This window comes from Podarcis liolepis, assembly GCF_965112155.1.
Source record: "Podarcis liolepis genome assembly, chromosome: 15".
Classification (NCBI taxonomy): domain Eukaryota; kingdom Metazoa; phylum Chordata; class Lepidosauria; order Squamata; family Lacertidae; genus Podarcis; species Podarcis liolepis.
The window spans coordinates 16117666-16135439 of record NC_139566.1 but is presented as its reverse complement, the minus strand read 5'-3'; the positions used below and the strand labels follow the sequence as shown (position 1 = coordinate 16135439).

Genomic DNA, 17774 nt, shown 5'->3' with positions numbered 1-17774 from the left:
CTGAAGGTGTTAGTTGCATCTCAAGGGAAGATTCCCTGGGAGTTGCTGCAGCCTCCTTGGAAATGCAAAGGCAAGCTTTGAAGAGGCAGCTCTTGGCAGGGAGAGAACATGGTACCCCCCCCCACCCCCCACCCCCACAGCAAGGCTGCTCAGGCTTTCTTTTGCTTTTACACAGTAAAAAAGAAAAGAAAAGCAAAAAAGCAGGCACCTGAATTTTAATTAACATCGCCCTAGTTGGGCCTTCCTAGAGTTTGGAAGGTGACTCCCTCCGCCCCTTCCCTGACCTTAGCAGGTAAAGAAGGTTGGGAGGAAGAAGGTTGGGAGGCCTTTTCTGCAGGGGGCAAGCAGAAAGACAGAAGCAGACCACCTAGCTCAGGCCTCCCCAACCTTTGGGGTTTTGCAGCTGTTTTGGACTACAACTCTCATCAACCCTCCAGACAGTATGTTGTCGGGGGGGGGGCTGGGGGGACTTGCAGTCCAAAACATCTGGAAAGCCCCAGGTTGGGGAAGACTGGAAGTTTGATTGACAGCTGCTCAGCAGAGAACCCTCCTTTTTTGGGCTGCCTATCAGAGGCCGATAATAAACAAGTGCCTTGTTGGATGCAAGAGAGCTGATGTGGGCAGGGGGGTGGATCAATCACCTCCTAGAAGTGCTTAGTCATAATAATAATAATTTATTATTTATACTCCGCCCATCTGGCTGGGTTTCCCCAGACACTCTGGGCAGCTCCCAACCGAATATTAAAAACATGTTACAGCATTAAACATTAAAAACTTCCCTAAACAGGGCTGCCTTCAGATGTCTTCTAAAAGTAAGATACTAGCTTATTTCCTTGCCATCTGATGGGAGGGCGTTCCACAGGGCGGGCGCCACTACCAAGAGGGCCCTCTGCCTGCTTAGGCCGTTTGTCTCCCCTTGCCTCTTTGTACGCAAAGTATTGCAAAACTGCCCAGACTCTCCAGGTAAAAGGTAAAGGTAAAGGGACCCCGGACCGTTAAGTCCAGTCGCAAACAACTCTGGGGTTGCAACGCTCATCTCACTGGCTGAGGGAGCCGGCGTACAGCTTCTGGGTCATGTGGCCAGCATGACTAAGCCGCTTCTGGCAAACCAGAGCAGTGCACGGAAACGCCGTTTACCTTCCCGCCAGAGTGGTACCTATTTATCTACTTGCACTTTGACGTGCTTTCGAACTGCTAGATGGGCATGAGCAGGGACCGAGCAACGTCGTGGGGATTCGAACCACAACCTTCTGATTGGCAAGCCCTAGGCTCTGTGGTTTAAACCACAGCACCACCCGCTTCCCTTGACTCTCCAGGTACCCCTCCTCAAAAAGAAAGCAGAACCCAACAAGCAGAACTGACCCTGGACCTTCTTGCCGCACAGCAGGGGCGTTGTTAGAGTTCTTGGACCTGGAGTTCTTGCAGCGAGCCCCAGATCTCCTCACCCACCCACCCTTTTCAGAACTTCAAAAACTATTATTTGCTCATAGGAGACTGCAAAGCACAGTGTGGATGTGATGCTGCCCACTTCAGGGCCTCCACCCTGATCATTTCTCAGTGGGTAGAGCATGTTAATCTCAGGGTCATAGGTTCAAGCCCCAAGTGGAGCAAAAGATTCCTGCATTGCGGGGGGTTGGACTAGATGACCCTCGTGGCCCCTTCCAACTCTACAGTTCTATGATTCTATATAAATTAAACATAGGCACACTTGTGCCTGAGAGGGGATACGATAGCAGGCTTGAAATATCTGAAGAGCTGTCACTGGGAAGACAGAGCAAGCTTGTTTTCTGCTGCTCCAGAGGGAAAGACCCCAACCAACGGATTCAAATAACAAGAAAAGAAATTCCAGCTAAATATCAGGAATAGTTTTTTTGGGGCAAAAGCTGTTTGACAGTGGAATGGACAACCTGGGAAGGGGGTGGACTCTCCTTTATTGGTGGTTTTTAAGCAGCAGTCAGATGGGCATCTGTTAAGGACTCCTTAGCTGTGATTCCTGAATTGCAGGGGGTTGGACTAGTCAGGGTCAGCAAACCTTTTCAGCAGGGGGCCGGTCCGCTGTCCCTCAGACCTTGTAAGGGGCCGGACTATATTTTTTTTGGGTGGTGAGAACGAATTCCTATGCCCCACAAATAACCCAGAGATGCATTTTAAGTAGAAGGACACATTCTACTCATGTAAAAACAACCGTCCGTGGGCTGGATTGAGAAGGCGATTGGGCTGGATTCAGCCCCCGGCCTTAGTTTGCCTACCCATGGACTAAAACTAAATGACTCTCGTGGTCCTATCCAACTCTGCGATTCTATGATCCTGTGCCTTTAAGTGCTTTAACTGCCCCTGTCGCAGCAGTTTCTGCTCTTCCCCCTTCCTCTCTCCAGATGTCAAATCCGTTTGCAATGCTCATGTCATGCTCGCCTCCCAAGGAGGCCAGAGGGGGTCACTCAGGGTCACGCCAGGGAGAGAAGGCGCTGCCTTGTCCTGAGCCATCGACCAATGACCTGCCCAGCCCAGAAATGACTCCCCTGCTCTTCCTCTTTTTCCGAACAGTCTTTATTTATGCATTCTCAGTAGTAAATACAGACTGATGGTCTAATTCAAAACAGCTCCCTCTTCCCCTCTGCCTCCTCCCCCATTCATTCCATATATACAGTGCTTTTTTCCGGAGAGACGCAGGGGTATGCATACCCCTAAACATTTTGTGAATCTAAGTTTGGCCTCATTGAGGGGCAGTATTTCAATATATGTAGGAAAATGAGAGTACCCATAAACATTTTTTAAGAAAAAAAGCACTGCATAGATAGATAGATAGATAGATAGATAGATAGATAGATAGATAGATAGATATAGATAGATGATAGATGATAGATGATAGATGATAGATGATAGATGATAGATGATAGATGATAGATGATAGATAGATAGATAGATAGATAGATAGATGATAGATGATAGATGATAGATATAGATATAGATATAGATATAGATATAGATATAGATATAGATATAGATATAGATATAGATATAGATATAGATATAGATATAGATATAGATATCAAAATGGTCTGCTGCTCTGATCAGCTGGGCTTCTGAGGCCGAGGAGGCTCTTCCCAAGAATCTTCCCTGATCCTGAAATTGAGATCCTGGGGGGTTGAACTTGCGGCCGCCTGAATGCAATGGCAGGGGCTCCGCCAAAGAGATATGAGGCCAAGGCCACAAGCAGCAGGCAAGGGCTCAGACCCAAAAAAGGAAAGATTGTGGGGTTTCACAGGTTCTCGCCTGGGCACGATCCACACATCTATCTCTCTCTCTCTCTCTCTCTCTCTCTCTCTCTCTCTCTCACACACACACACACACACACACACGTCCCTGATTGATTGATTGATTGATTGATTGATTGATTAATTGACTACAGTTATATACCCCACCCTTTTCTCCAGACAGCTGAAGGTAGCAGCATACATGGTTCGCCCCCTCTCCTCATTTAATCCCCCAAACAACAACCCTGTGAGACAGGGTTAGGCCAAGATGCAGGGACTGGCCCCCAAGGTCACCCAGTGAGCCCCATGGCCAAGTGGGGGATTTGAACCCTAGTCTCCCAGGTCCTGGTCTGACACTCTAACCACTGCACTGCATTGTCTCTCAGCTGGCAGTTACAAGGTGGCAAGGGGGTGAGGAAAACACACACACTCCTCTTCCGCTGCCATGTCCCACACACACTAGGGCTGCTTTGATTCAGGCCCCATCCTGATCCTGCCAGTATCATTAGGGGCTTACCGTGGATTTATTCCGGGGCTCCCGCTGCAGAGAGAGCTGGTAGATCTCCTCTTCTGTCTGGTACTGATCCAGGGAGACCTGAGACACACACAAAAAGCAAAGTCAGAGCTTGAGACTTGCTGTTTCCAATATTAGAGTTGTCCCCGTTTTGTATAGAAAATACTGTATTCTGTTTGCCGGCTGACCTCAGTCCAGTCCGCAGCTAGCCTTGAAAGTGCCGCAAGACTTTCTGCTTCTCCCTTTCCTGCTAGATCTGTTGTAATCTTTCTCCAAAAACGTCTAACTGCAAGGATGGGATCCCCGCTGCTCAATGCAGGTCCCCCTCTCACTAAATGGATATTTAAGTCCAGGGTGCTTCAGGGGCCGCCTGAGTCCTTATATCCCACCTCAGTCACTAAGATTATCTGTAGGAGTGTAACTGATCGTTCCCTGAGTTGGTGAGGCTCATCAGACATCAGTGAGAAAAAGAGCCTTTTGCACCACCAGCCCAGACCAGTGGAACTCTCTGCCACTGGAGATTCAGCAGGTTCCTTCTGTTTCAACCTTTTAAATGCAAGCAGAAAACTTTTCTGGGCTTTTCTGGCCAGGTCCATGCAGGTAATTACTGTAAGAACATATTCTCCCACAATGGCTAACTGAAGTCTCTCTTTAACTTTCCTATGGTTTTATTGTATGGTCATCTAGCCCAACCCCCTGAAATGCAGGAATCTTTCAGTCAACATGGGACTCGAACCCAAGACTCTAAGAGTCTCATGCTCTACCAACTGAGCTAAAATAAATAAATAAACAAACTTTGTCGAGGAAGTTTTGTAGCCCCCCACCCCGTTGCCTCAAATGCAACTGGGCTGCGTTGCAAAGGGAGACCCAGAGGTCACCGCAAGCAATCTGCATCCCCCCCAAACTTGTGGGATGTAATATCACAAAAGCAGTCAAATACAACATTTCCTGTTTGCCCAGAGTGGACACACAGGGGAATGTTGCTGCAGCCAAGTGGACTTCCTGTCACACCTGGTCTGGAGCATCCTCCCCCTGTGTGACCAAATAGATGACCATGACCCTGGGAGACCCCATAAAAGGGCTGGTCACTGCAGCCATCTTCCCTTCTCTCCTGATGCTCTCGCTTTCTCGACTACCTTGATGCTGTGTGCCTGTTTCTCAGCCAGCAGCACATGGGCTCATTCCTCACAAGAGGATGAATCCACACCTTTCTCTGTAACTGTAACTAAAAGCTAAAGCCTGCCTTCAGGATCATTCTGTGAACTGAATGTATTGTAAGTAAACCTTATCATGACTTTTAAAGACTGTTGTGTCATTATTGTTTTTAAGAGGGAACTAAAGGGGATTTTAGGGATGCGGGTGGCGCTGTGGGTTAAACCATGGAGCCTAGGGCTTGCTGATCAGAAGGTCGGTGGTTCGAATCCTGGCAACGGAGTGAGCTCCCATTGCTGGGTCCCTGCTCCTGCCAACCTAGCAGTTCGAAAGCACGTCAAAGTGCAAGTAGATAAACAAGTACCGCTCCGGCGGGAAGGTAAACGGCGTTTCCGTGTGCTGCTCTGGTTCGCCAGAAGCGGCTTAGTCATGCTGGCTACATGACCCATAAGCTGTCTGTGGACAAACACCGGCTCCCTCGGCCAATAAAGCAACGCCGCAGCCCCAGAGTCGGCCATGACTGGACCTAATGGTCAGGGGTCCCTTTACCTTTAAAGGGGATTTACCAGGAACAATCCAATCTGGACAAGCCAGACTGGATTGCTTAACTCAAGAGATTCAAACGAATCTACCAACTAGCTTCCTGCTATGTACAAGAGAATGTGCCCTGTTACTAGCTCACTAGCATGAGTGAGGAAGGATAATATTTAATCAACATATCCTCTCCTACGATCCTCAACATTCCCACAAAAATGACCAAGTGTCTTGAAATCTGAAGTGGGGCAGGGAAGAGATTGATGGGAAGGAACAACCTCTGAGCACTGGCATTCCAGGACCCCTCCAGGACTGGAAACTGGGGGGACACCCAAGGGCAGGGGGGCAGAAGCAGAGCTTACCATGAGGAGGTTGAGGAGGTCAGGGTTGGCCTCGAAGGGCGGGCGGATGCTCTGGACCATGGCCAGATCACTGAGGATGCTGAACAGCTGCTGCATCTTATTCCCGTTGAGGCACTTGTGCGCCCGGTCCAGCCAGTCGGGGAGGGCCACGTGGACAGCCACCAAGTCCTTGAGGTGGACCCCCAGGATGGGGAACTTAAAGCCCACGCACTCGGCAAAGCGCCGCCGGTAGCGGCTGTAGTTCCCCACGGACGTCAGCAGTTCCGTCAGTGACTCCCAGACCTGAGCAGGACAGGGGAAAGCAAAGAGTCAGCAACAACAACAGCCCCTTGAAGGCAGGCGCGAAGAATGAGGAGGGGGCAGCCCTGCCTCCAGAGAGCCCTGCTCTTCCCATGAGGGCTAGCCACTTGCTTCTTCCAAATGGTTGCTATTCAACCAACATAGGGGCAAATGCAGATAAGGCAAGTCAGAGGAAATGCCAGAGGTGTGGAGCTCTGAGGTTGTACTAGGTCCAACTTTTCCTACCAAGCGGACTGCAAAAGTACTTCAACATGGAACCCACACACTGTGGGGGTGGAGTGAGGCCAAAATTTGATTCTCCACCCCCAGCACAAGGCTCTGGCAGGGTCCTAGAGCCTTTCTACCTCCTCCTGAAAACTGGGAAAGCACTAACTAGGTTTTGGGAAGGAGACGGGAGGACTCTAGGACCCTGCCAGAGCCCTCATGCCTCCTTCCCAAAGGCCAGGGGCTGGCTGACCCAGCCCCACAAATGAAAGATAAGGGTGTCTTTGCACCAGAGGGGTGGGAGACTGAGTGGCAGGTCTTTAGGCAGCCCCACCCACAGAGGATCTAAAACCCGAAGCATCAATCTGCTCCACACACCCTCTCATCTCCCTTTAAGGATGGGGGGTGCAGACCCAGCCCAAGGAGGGGGGGCGGGGAAGAGAATAAGCAGCAACAAGAGAGGCAAGTGTGGAGCCTGCTGAGAGCCTCTGGCCAACAGATTCTGAAACCCCTGTGAGCTCCTTACACAGCCTGCCTCTCCCCTCAATGCAAAAAAGACCCCCCACCACTACCACCTACCTTGGTGGTCTCCTGGCTCACGAAACTGTGGGTCTCCTTGAGGCGGGAGATGGAGCTGTGGCTGAGCCCCCCCACCACGGCCATCAGGGTGTTGAAATTCTGCAGCTGGAGGAGCCTCTGAGAGCAGAAGGAGAGGAGAAGTGGGGGGGGGTTGAAGGGCAAGGCAGGAGAGGAAGAAATACAGTGGTACCTCAGGTTACAGACGCTTCAGGTTACAGACTCCACTAACCCAGAAATAGTACCTCAGGTTAAGAACTTTGCTTCAGGATGAGAACAGAAATCGTGCTCCGGCGGCGCGGCGGCAGCAGGAGGCCCCACTAGCTAAAGTGGTGCTTCAGGTTAAGAACAGTTTCAGGTTAAGAACGGACCTCTGGAATGAATTAAGTTCTTAACCTGAGGTACCACTGTAGTGGGAAGCAGAGGGAGGAGCAGAGTCAACCCTCACCTCACAGTTTCAGTGGATGCAATCTGAAGAAAGACTTAACATTTCTAATCAAGGTTCTTCTTCTCAACAGCTTCCATTTCTCTTTTTGAAAAGAACAAACAAAGCAGGAGCTGCAACACAATGTTGCAGCGTGGAGGAACTCCCTCGTCCGGCTTCCAGCCACTCCATTCCACCCACCCAGGTTTTCATTCCAGCTTCAGAAGCCAGCCAACATTCCACACCCACGGAGCATGTTCATCTTCCTCATCAGGTCTGTTGATTTGGGGGGGGGGGCAGTCTCCCTAATTCCTTTGTGCATGTGCTTCTGCAGAACTTGGGGCTCTCCAGAGCCTGCCGACCCCTCATTCATGTGTGCATTGTGTGGCATTGGGGGGGGGGCACTGCTGTTTGGGCCACATGTTACTTGGGAGAATAGACATTGCTATTAGGAAGGAAAAAATGTTAAAAACAACAAGAGACGAACAAGAAATACACACATAGCCCACAGAGGCAAATTCCCCTTTTAACAGAAGTAACTGGATAGGTCAATGGGATGCGGGTGGCGCTGTGGGTTAAACCACAGAACCTAGGACTTGCCGATCCACAACCCCAGAGTAAGTCACGGCTGGACCTAATGGTCAGGGGTCCCTTTACCTTTACCCTAACTGGATAGGTCACAGTGGGGGATATTTTTTGGGAGGAGGGAGGTTCCCAGGAAAGGTGGGGAGAGCAGGACTCCCTGTCAGTTAGAGCAATTCAGATCTTTTAGCTGTGGAACCTCATTTTTATTTAATCATCACTATTTTATTTTATTTTTACTATTGAAAGAAACAGCCCTTGGAGGGGGTGGGGAGCAATGTTTTAAAATAACATCCCCCATGCCACAATTTGGATTTCAAACAGCCCCTGCCCCTGTTGCTGCCTCTGATTTGAAAAATAAAAAATAAAAGATCTGCAGGTGATACCTTCAGGCATTCAGAATTGTGCAAAGTAATCGTGCCCGGTCAGTCACTCTTTCCATTATTATTATTATTATTATTATTATTATTATTATTATTATTATTATATCATCATCATCTGCATTTATATCCCAACCTCTCCTCCAAGGAACTCACACTGGTTTACACAGTGATTCTCCTCCTCCTCATTTAACCCCCACAACAACCCTGTGAGGTGGGTTGGGCTGAGAGGCAGAGACTGGCCCAAGTGGGGAATTTGAACCCTGGTCTCCCAGGTCCCAGCCTAACACTAACCACTACACCCTGCTGCCTCTCTTCTGGAGTGGGGAGTCCCTGCTTCACCCCTAGCAGAGGAACCTGATTTCCCAGCGTCCTAAGACATGCAGGAAGTCTCCCCCTCCCAGCCATCTCCTTGGGCCCAGACCCCCAAATCAGGGGGAGTCCATGTGCAAATTGCAGTAGCCCAAAGGCCGCTTGAGGGGAGCCCCAGGTCCCCCGGCTGCTCTTTGATGCCGGCTATAATCTGGAGCAGGCGGTTTTGTGCTGCTCCTGGATCACCTCCCGCCCCCTTCCCAATCTCTGAATGTATAAATAGATATTTAGAGAGTCTCCCGTGTGTGCGCTTTCTCTCTCTCTCCTCTTCAAAGAAAAACGACCTAGAAAAAAGGTTGCTCTGAACTTCACACTGTCCAGCAGGGAGAGGCAAAGGGCCAGCAGGTTTGATTAATTTAGCTGCCATCCCCACTAATTGAGGCTCCGGGCTCCAGGCGCTCACGCTAAGAAACCTTTGGGGAGGTTGCCGGGAGGCAAGCAGGCTGACAGGGCACTGCAGGAAAAACAGGGCAAGACCTGAATCACAGAACTGTGGAGCTGTAGAGTCCAGTCCAGCCCCTTGCAATGGAGGAATCACAGCTGGGCTGATGTTTGTTTGTCTGTTTAAGGGGGAGCTCGGATCTGGAATTGGAAGAAACTCGGGTGGTAAATGCACCAGCTCGCGTTTGGTGTATAAAAATCAAGACGTCTGTCTTAATCTGGACTTGTCTGCAAAGTTCACAGCTTGGGTCCCCGCCTGGTTATACGGCTTTAGGAGTTGGGGTTATAAAATACAGGATCTGGGCTCTAGAACCTCTTACATAGGATGCTCAGTGATAGCGCAACACCACAAGAAGAAGAGAAGGAGTTTGGATTTGATATCCCGCTTTATCACTACCCAAAGGAGTCTCAAAGCGGCTAACATTCTCCTTCCCCTTCCTCTCCCACAACAAACACTCTGTGAGGTGAGTGGGGCTGAGAGACTTCAGAGAAGTGTGACTGGCCCAAGGTCACCCAGCAGCTGCATGTGGAGGAGCGGAGAAGCGAACCCGGTTCACCAGATTACGAGTCCACCGCTCTTAACCACTATACCAAGGACTGCCTCTCACCAAATAAAAAGTCCTGGACCCTGAGATCGTCCTCAGAAGCCCTTCTTTGTGTGCTTCCTCCATGTGAGGTCCAGAGGGTGGCAACACGAGAATGGCAGTCGGGTACGTTCAGGGGTTGGTTTGATTGATTGATTGATTGATTGATTGATTGATTGATTGATTGATTTGAGAGGCTCAAAATCAAAAGCAGGTGACAATCTCAAGAGGGTTGCAGAAGGCAAGGACGTTCCGGGCACCGCCCTTTCTCACCTGGGCCACCATGACGAAGCGAGTGATGACCTGGGCTCGCTGCTGGGCGGTGGGCTTGCTGAGCACCATGAGCTGCACCCACTGGGAGACGCTGTTGAAGAGGGTGATGAAGCGCTCCAGGATGGGGTTGTCCACCGTGCAGCCATGCATGACGAAACTGTGGTAGTCTTGGAACTGGGGGGGGGGGGGGAGAGGGGAAAGCAGATCAGTTGAGGCTGAGGCAGGCCAGCCGTTTGAATGGTGCCCAGATAGGGCCCAGAAAACAGCACATCTGTTTTAAAAACACCAACACGAACCCAGTGAGGCAACTAAGATTTTGTACCTGAGCATGCATATTTCCTCCTCCCTCCCCAATCCATTTTCCTTTCATGTCGTGTCTTTATATATATATAGGGACTCTCTTGTTTATACTGATTTGCAAGCCGCCCTAATGTGGTTTTATTTTATTAACAGCACAATAAAAAATATTTTCATTTAAATAATAAACACACAGTGATGCCTGGAATGTTGGCACTTAGAGGATAAGGCTCTCTGTGGCTACTAGCCCTAATGGCCATGTTCCGCCTCCACTCCTGGAGGCAGGAAGCTTCTGCTGAGAGTTGCTGCTGTTGACTCTCAGGTCCTTCTCTAGGGCATTTGGTTGGCCATTCTGAAAAAAGGGGCTGGTCCTGCTCCCAGGGTCTTATGGGTGTGGGGTAAGGACACTCCTGGCTCTGTGGAAAAGCCAAGCCTGGTCTCAGAGACCTGGATGGTCGTTCCAGGGAAAGGGAGGTGGGGTGAAAAGCAGAACACAGCCAGGAGGCCGTGGTGGTCACCAGCCTCAATGGCAATAAAAGAAGATGAGACAGATTCATGGAGGAGAGGGTTATTGAAGGCCATTTGCCAGAGCAGCTATGCGCTGCCTCCACGGTCAGAGGCAACAATGCTTGCGGTTGCCAGTTGCCAAAAACCACACAAGGAGAAAGGGCCCATTCTAAGAGGTGTTTGTGGTGAGTTCTGGCACCTCTTTTTCTAAAAAAATAGCACTGGGCTTGGGTTGTTTTAAGAGTGCTCATGTTGTGTTTGGTGATGTTTGTGTGCCAGGGCATACATCAGTTAAATACAGTGGTACCGCTGGTTGCGAACGGGATCCGTTCTGGAGGCCCGTTCACAACATGAGCAGAACGCAACCCGCGTCTGCGCGTTTGCAGGTCACAATTCGCCGCTTCTGCGCATGCGCACGACATCATTTTGCGCATCTGCGCATGCACGAGCGGCGAAACCCAGAAGTAACTCTTTCCGGTACTTCTGGGTCGCCTCGGGACGCAACCTAAAAATGTGCAACCTGAAGCAAACGTAACATGAGGTATGACTGTACCCGTGGCCCTACCCAGCAACACCCACACGCGGAGGGTGGGGCGGGAAGGGACTCAGCCCCTGCCACCTTCATGGATCTTACCAGGATCTTGCTGAAGGAGTGGTACTCCAGGTGGGTGAGGTGTTCGGCCAGCTCCCCCGACTCCAAGTGGTCAAAGAGAAGGGACGTCTTGCGCTTCTTCTGGGCCACCGGCTGGCGCTGTGTGACTTGCCTCTTCCACTTGTAGGTGGGGCTGGAAGGGGGACGCAAGATGGGATGTGCAAAAGCAGAGGTGGGGACCAGCTGGCTCCTAAAGGGTACTAAGGACCCGCCTACCAGCTTGGCCCCAAATCCCTGGCGCTCAGGGAACTGCATGCCGCTGCCAAGTTTTTCAGATCTCAGCCTTAAAGTCCCACCATGAGGCCAGTCCTGCAGCTTGCAGCAAGTTTGCATACAACAGAGCTAAATGCAAGGTGAGGTTTTCCTTGGCTTCCATGAATTCCATTCTAAACCCCACAGAGGGAGCCGCCACCAAGGAGGCCCTGCACTTGCTCCCAACTTGCTGAGCTCAGGGTTCTGGGGCAGAACTCGGTGGATGCCGCACACCAGGAATGCAAAGCTCACAGCCTGAGGTTTGCACACCGGAATCAGATGCAACCTGCCAGAACTTAACCAGGGAGGACAGGGGGCGGGGACTGTTGTGGGGGCCCCCACGCTGTTTACCTACACGCTCTCTATGTCAATGAGGCTGCTGTGACGTTGGTTCCCTTCCCGGCCCAGAAGCTCTTTCAGTTCCTTGATCTGCTCAGCCAGCTCTGGGTTTAGGTCAAATTCCGCTGGGAATGCCGAGATCCAGTATCTGCCGGAACCAGGAGTGACATGGTCAGTGGCAAAGTCAGAAGGGGGTAGCAGATTGTCTCCAAGCAAGGAGGGCAGAAGGTTTGCAGCCACCTCTCCACCACCCTGCCCCACACCCAGGCAGCCCCCAAAGTCCTGAAGTACCGCAGCGTCACATGATTTTCACTGTGAACACCTTGCTTTGGGATGGGCCCAGAGTGGCTAGGGAAACCCAGCCAGATGGGCAGGGTATAAATATATCATCATCATCATTTTTATTATGATGATGATTATTATTATTCCCACAGAACATCCATCCATTATTAGTTTTATTCATAAGGGAATGGAAAAGAAGAAGTAAATTTCAAAGTAAGTTCGTTGGCGAGTGCACCGTTTGGATGCAATGTTATTTGCAGTGTGAATGGTTATTTTCTCAGTTACGCTTCATCTGTGAGGAACTTTCAAAACAGGAAGTCTTCTGCCTGACGTCTAAACTAAGAATCCCACCTGCCCTTCCTGCCGGGTCCCAGGCCCACCAACGGCTTCCTAAACTGAAAAACCCCAAATGTTACTTCCCCAACCTCCCACTCCCCAAACTGTCCAGACTATCCCCTCATTTCCCCTCCATAGCAGCCTTCCCACAAACCACTCCACCCTCCCTGCTCCAGCACCTACCGGACCAAGTGGCAAGTCTTGACTTGCAGGGAGCTGTTTTCTGACCCGCGAGACTCCTGGTAAGTTCAGGGCAGAGTTAAGGAGCAAAAGGGAAAGAAGGAGGAACTGTGTGTGTGTTGTGGGGTATTGGGGGGGGAAATGGGGGTGTTTTAAACTGCAAACTATCCAATAGGTAAAGTAGAGCAAAGGTTTTGTGCTGCAGCTGCATCCAAGCTATTAAAATTATGATCACACACACACACACACACAAAATTCACTTCCTGCATGAAACTTATACTTCATGTGAGGTTTCAGCCTTCATGCATGGAACTCAGTTTTGTCAGTAACCAGGCCCCAGGCTCTATTAAAACGAGGTCTCCCATCCCGCCACTGTTGTGATTTATAAGTGTGAAGAAGAAAGCACAAAAATAATACGAAGAAAAGGATCCAAGACATAAAGAGAACAACTATACACAAAAAGAAGAAAAGCTGGTGCAACAAGGGCCTGGCAATGGGTAACTCTGGAGGGATTTGGGTAAGGCTATTAAGGGTGCCGGGAATTGTAGTTCTATGAGAGGAAAACTACAATTCCCAGAATTCTTCGCTGGGAACCTCAAGGCGCTTTAGACATATGGCATGTACACAGTCCCAGCTCCACTGCGGAGAGTGCAACTAACTACTTTTTTCATCCTTGGGAGGGTAGGGGCCAAAAGGCAGGTGCCCACTCATCCCACATTCCCCTTGTCCCCTTCACCACCCAGCTTGAAGACATGGTGGAAAATAACAGCCCGGCTGTTATTTTCCAAAGAGCAGATATTGGCAGCTTCCAGAGAGGAGGCGCCAAACGCTCATAAATGATTCCTCTTCCACTGTGAGCTGCAAATGGAAGTGACTCTCCAAGCTTCAGGGGGCCGGTCACTTTTTCTGGGTGGTCATCATGCCACAATGCTGCAGCCACAACAGGGCAGTGGGAAGAGAGGGAGGAAAGGTCCAGTATTGGCTGCCTAGGGTTTTTTGGGCGGTGGGGATTCTGAGTGAACCATATGTCTTAAGTCCTTTGCTACCCCTGCACTAAGTGTCTTCTAGACATTATGGAACTGCAGCACCCATCACCCCCCAGGAAGCAGGACTTTGCTGCCTGGAGCAGACGGGAGCTGCAGTTCAAAGCACCTGGCAGGCACCAGGATGAGAAAACCTAGCGCAAGACATTTGCAGAAGGAAATGATGCTGCTGGCTGGGTGTGGGGATTGTGCCCGGCGGGCTAAGGAAGGATATATCTGAAGCAACTTGGCGGCCAGCTCTGAGGAAGGGATGTACCAGGGGTGCATCATGAGGAACATGCGGACCAGCTGGGGGTCTCGAACTTTGCCCTCATCGTCTGGAAAAAAAGAAAAAGAAATGCAAGTCAGAGCAAGTCCCTCCTGGGAATTTAACAACATCCTTCATTGGAGGTTTTTAAGCAGTGGTTGGATGGGGATTCTTTAGCTGTGACTGCTGCCTTGCGGGGGGTTGGACTGGATGACCTTGGGGGGTCCCTTACAATTCTACGATTCTATGATTTCCCACTCTGCCTCTTGCTCCACAGGGCCCACAGCCACAAAGCCTGCCCACCCCTACTCTTCCCTCCCTCCATCACACCCTGCACGCTGTAAGGATGGCCAACACGGCGACCTCCAAATCTTTCGGACTTCAACTCCCAGCAGCCCCAACCAATATGGCTGACGGTCAGCGTTGATGGGAGTTGTAGTCCAAAGTGTAAGAACTTAGGAGGAGGCTGCTGGAGCTGGGCATTGGCTCATCTACTCCAGTTTCCTTGTCCCAGAGTGGCCAACCAGGCCCCCACCCCACCCCCATGGGAAACCCATAAGCAGGAACTGAGCACAACAACCACTGGCAAAGGCAATGCCTTTTGGGTACTTTGTGGGACGTTCCTCTGTTAAATGAGGTCTGCTGCCCCGCCGCCGCCACACACTGCCACTTTAAGGTTTCATGTGAAAAGGCCTTTGCCTAAATATATATTCCCCTGCTCAATTTGAAAGCTTTTGAAAGCTTTTACTGCTGTCTCCCCCACCCCAAAGTAATTTTGTTAATGTGATGGCCTTTTTAGGAGTGTTTTTATCTTTTGTTGGTGATGCCTTCTGCCTTGGGTCCCTTTTGGAACAAAGGCAGCTTCTAATAATGTTTACAGTCCTAGATAAACACACAGCCTTCAGTTCAGACCACTCAGGAGCTCAGACGTGGGATCAAAGACCATCCAAAGAGCCCTGGAGCAGGAGCAGCAACAACAGCTGCATCAGGTCAAAGGAGGTCGTCTGGTCCAGCATCCTCTTTCCCAGGAAGTGGGGAGGACCTGATGAGCACAGTTGCCCTTCCCTGCTCATCCTCTTCTGAGGCTCTGGTGCTGGAGGGCTTGTATAGCACTATCACATCTTACGCGCATATAACTCGAGCGATTCCAACCACACGCGTTGAGGGCTGGCTGGTTAAAGCTACACAAAATAAATGAATGCACAGCAGAGAGCTTCAAAGCTCTTTTCTGCACCAGGTTTTCCCAGCGTGGAAAGTGCTTTTCATTTTCCAATACAATTTTTACCGAATTTCCAAATTTTTACAAATTAACTTCAAATCCAATAGTTGCATTGTTTCATGCATTGACTTCCCACCCACACCCTCCAGTGTTTTCACTCAAACTCCTTTATATTGCATTCTCAAATTCTCTTCTATTACCAAAACCCCTGTAATATTTTACCTTTTTCTTCTTCCGCTCCTATCTTGTACCCTGCCCGCAATTTCATTTGTTTGCAGTGCTTGTCCAAATAGGCCAAAAAAGGGCCTCCACTCTTCTATAAAAAGCTTGTCATTTTGATCTCTTAATATTGCTGCCAGCTTTGCCATTTATGCATAGTCCGTAACTTTTAAAAGCCATTCCTCTTTTTTCAACTCTGCCCTGCTTACCTGGCAAGGCCCACTCAGCACAGGGGCTTTGGGATACCCTCACGAGATCTCACGGGGCCACCAGAGTTCCCGCGAGATCTCATGGGGCCATCCCCATACAGTGGTACCTCAGGTTAGATACACTTCAGGTTACATACGCTTCAGGTTACAGACTCCACTGACCCAGAAATAGTACCTCGGGTTAAGAACTTTGCTTCAGGATGAGAACAGAAATCGTGCTCCGGCGGCGCAGCAGCAGCAGGAGGCCCCATTAGCTAAAGTGGTGCTTCAGGTTAAGAACAGATTCAGGTTAAGAACAGACCTCCAGAATGAATTAAGTACTTAACCCGAGGTACCACTGTACTTCCAGAGTCAGCACACCAATGCAATGCAAGACAGGAACAGGTGCTTTAGAGCATCGCCAGGCCAGGAAAACCACTGCCCCACCTGCTGAGACCTCAGTCATTTGTCCCTTCCCTGCCTCTCCTGCTCCTCCTCACCAAAGGCCTCGATGCAGCCCTGCAGAAGCTCGTCCACTGTGCAGCCCTTTTCCAGGTCCAGAGTCTCAGACATTGTGGCTCCCGGATCCCCTTCGCTCACGAAAGACGCCACACGGCCACCAGCGGGACGCTATCCCCAGGGAGCAGGGCAAAAACCTGAAAAGAGAGAAGGAAAGAGGTTTCAGACATCTTTGAGGTTACAAATGGAGCGGGTGCTCTCCCTCCCTCGGGGCTCAGCCTGGGGAAAGTGGGTGCAGGAGCCCAGAGGGGGGTTTCCCCCAGATTAATAGCATGCCAGGGACGCGGGTGGCGCTGTGGGTTAAACCACAGAGACTTAGGACTTGCCGATCAGAAGGTCGGCAGTTTGAATCCCTGCGACGGGGTGAGCTCCTGTTGCTCAGTCCCTGCTCCTGCCAACCTAGCACGTCAAAGTGCAAGTAGATAAATAGGTACCACTCCGGCGGGAAGGTAAATAGCGTTTCCATGCGCTGCTCTAGTTCGCCAGAAGCGGCTTAGTCATGCTGGCCACATGACCTGGAAGCTGTACGCCGGCTCCCTTGGCCAATAAAGCGAGATGAGCATCGCAACCCCAGAGTCGGTCACGACTGGACCTAATGGTCAGGGGTCCCTTTACCTTTACCTAATAGCATGCCGGGTTACTGGGTCACTATTAGCACATCAGCCAAGCGGCTTGAGATCAGCTTGCCTGATGAGCAGCCTGCCCAAGGCTTGCAACAGGCCACAAGGAAGAAGCGGAGGCCCTGCTCCCAGATCTGACATAAAGACCCAGCCGACTGGCAGATATGATAGGCAGGGCCTTTCTAGTTCTGGCCCCTGTACGTAGAACCCTCTCCCCCAAGAAGTGCTAGGCTAGGTTTTGAACAAACCCTTAAAATGTTACTTTCTTCCAACTGCATTTCCGTTCTCCTTTGCCACCTGCTTTGAGTACACTTTGCCCTGAAACGTGGGATCTCCATACTTTCAGATTGACCAATGAATCAAGAAAATGGCAGGCCAGCCGGTGTGATAAGAAGCGTAAGGGTGCAAAAAGAGGCACGCGGTCACCATCTTGGTTTGGTTGTGGGAATGGCACTTTCTGCCTTCGCTCTGGGATGCCAACATTTCCTTAGCTCCCAACCTACATTGTGTCTCCTAGTCATGGCATCTCTCTCTCTTTCTCCCGACCACCCAAATGCCGTGAGGACAGTCTTACTGGATCAGGCCGTGCCCACCTACCCCAGCATACTGCCTCCAATAGTGGAAAACCTATTGCTCCAGAAAGCTCTGCAAGTCGGGCCCTGAAGGCAACACGGACCCCCCTGAAGCATTCAAAACAGCCTCCTGAGGACTAGCTGCTTTGGGGACACCCCCCCCCCCAGGAAGTGCTCGGCATCATCTCAGAACAGCAACGGGGGAAAGGAAGCAGCATTTGAGGGCAGGCGAGAGGATGGGGAAAGCCACTGGGTTGAGTCTCTTCCACCCACAGAAGATGTCAGAATCATACTCCACGACTTTTAAGTGGGGGCTGCTCTTGCTGGGGCAGATTATATAATAATTGTTT

At 50.6% G+C, this 17774-nt stretch overlaps 1 protein-coding gene and 1 long non-coding RNA gene across 3 annotated transcripts in view; one reads left to right on the top strand and one right to left on the bottom strand.

Annotated features, from left to right (window-relative positions):
* LOC310694692 overlaps window positions 1-17774 on the top strand; it is a 196616-nt gene that overhangs the window by 160510 nt on the left and 18332 nt on the right. The window lies entirely within an intron of this gene.
* The window catches only part of RASGRP2 (RAS guanyl releasing protein 2), a 42273-nt gene that overhangs the window by 18741 nt on the left and 5758 nt on the right, over window positions 1-17774 (bottom strand). Inside the window, exons 2-10 of the mRNA XM_083477936.1 lie at window positions 16214-16369; window positions 14055-14157; window positions 12801-12863; window positions 12016-12147; window positions 11391-11541; window positions 9953-10126; window positions 6900-7016; window positions 5817-6098; window positions 3772-3849 (exon numbers count right to left, since the gene is read on the bottom strand). Coding sequence (XP_083334062.1) covers window positions 3772-3849; window positions 5817-6098; window positions 6900-7016; window positions 9953-10126; window positions 11391-11541; window positions 12016-12147; window positions 12801-12863; window positions 14055-14157; window positions 16214-16286 — 1173 coding nt within the window. The 5' untranslated portion in view covers window positions 16287-16369. The remainder of the gene's footprint in view (window positions 1-3771; window positions 3850-5816; window positions 6099-6899; window positions 7017-9952; window positions 10127-11390; window positions 11542-12015; window positions 12148-12800; window positions 12864-14054; window positions 14158-16213; window positions 16370-17774) is intronic.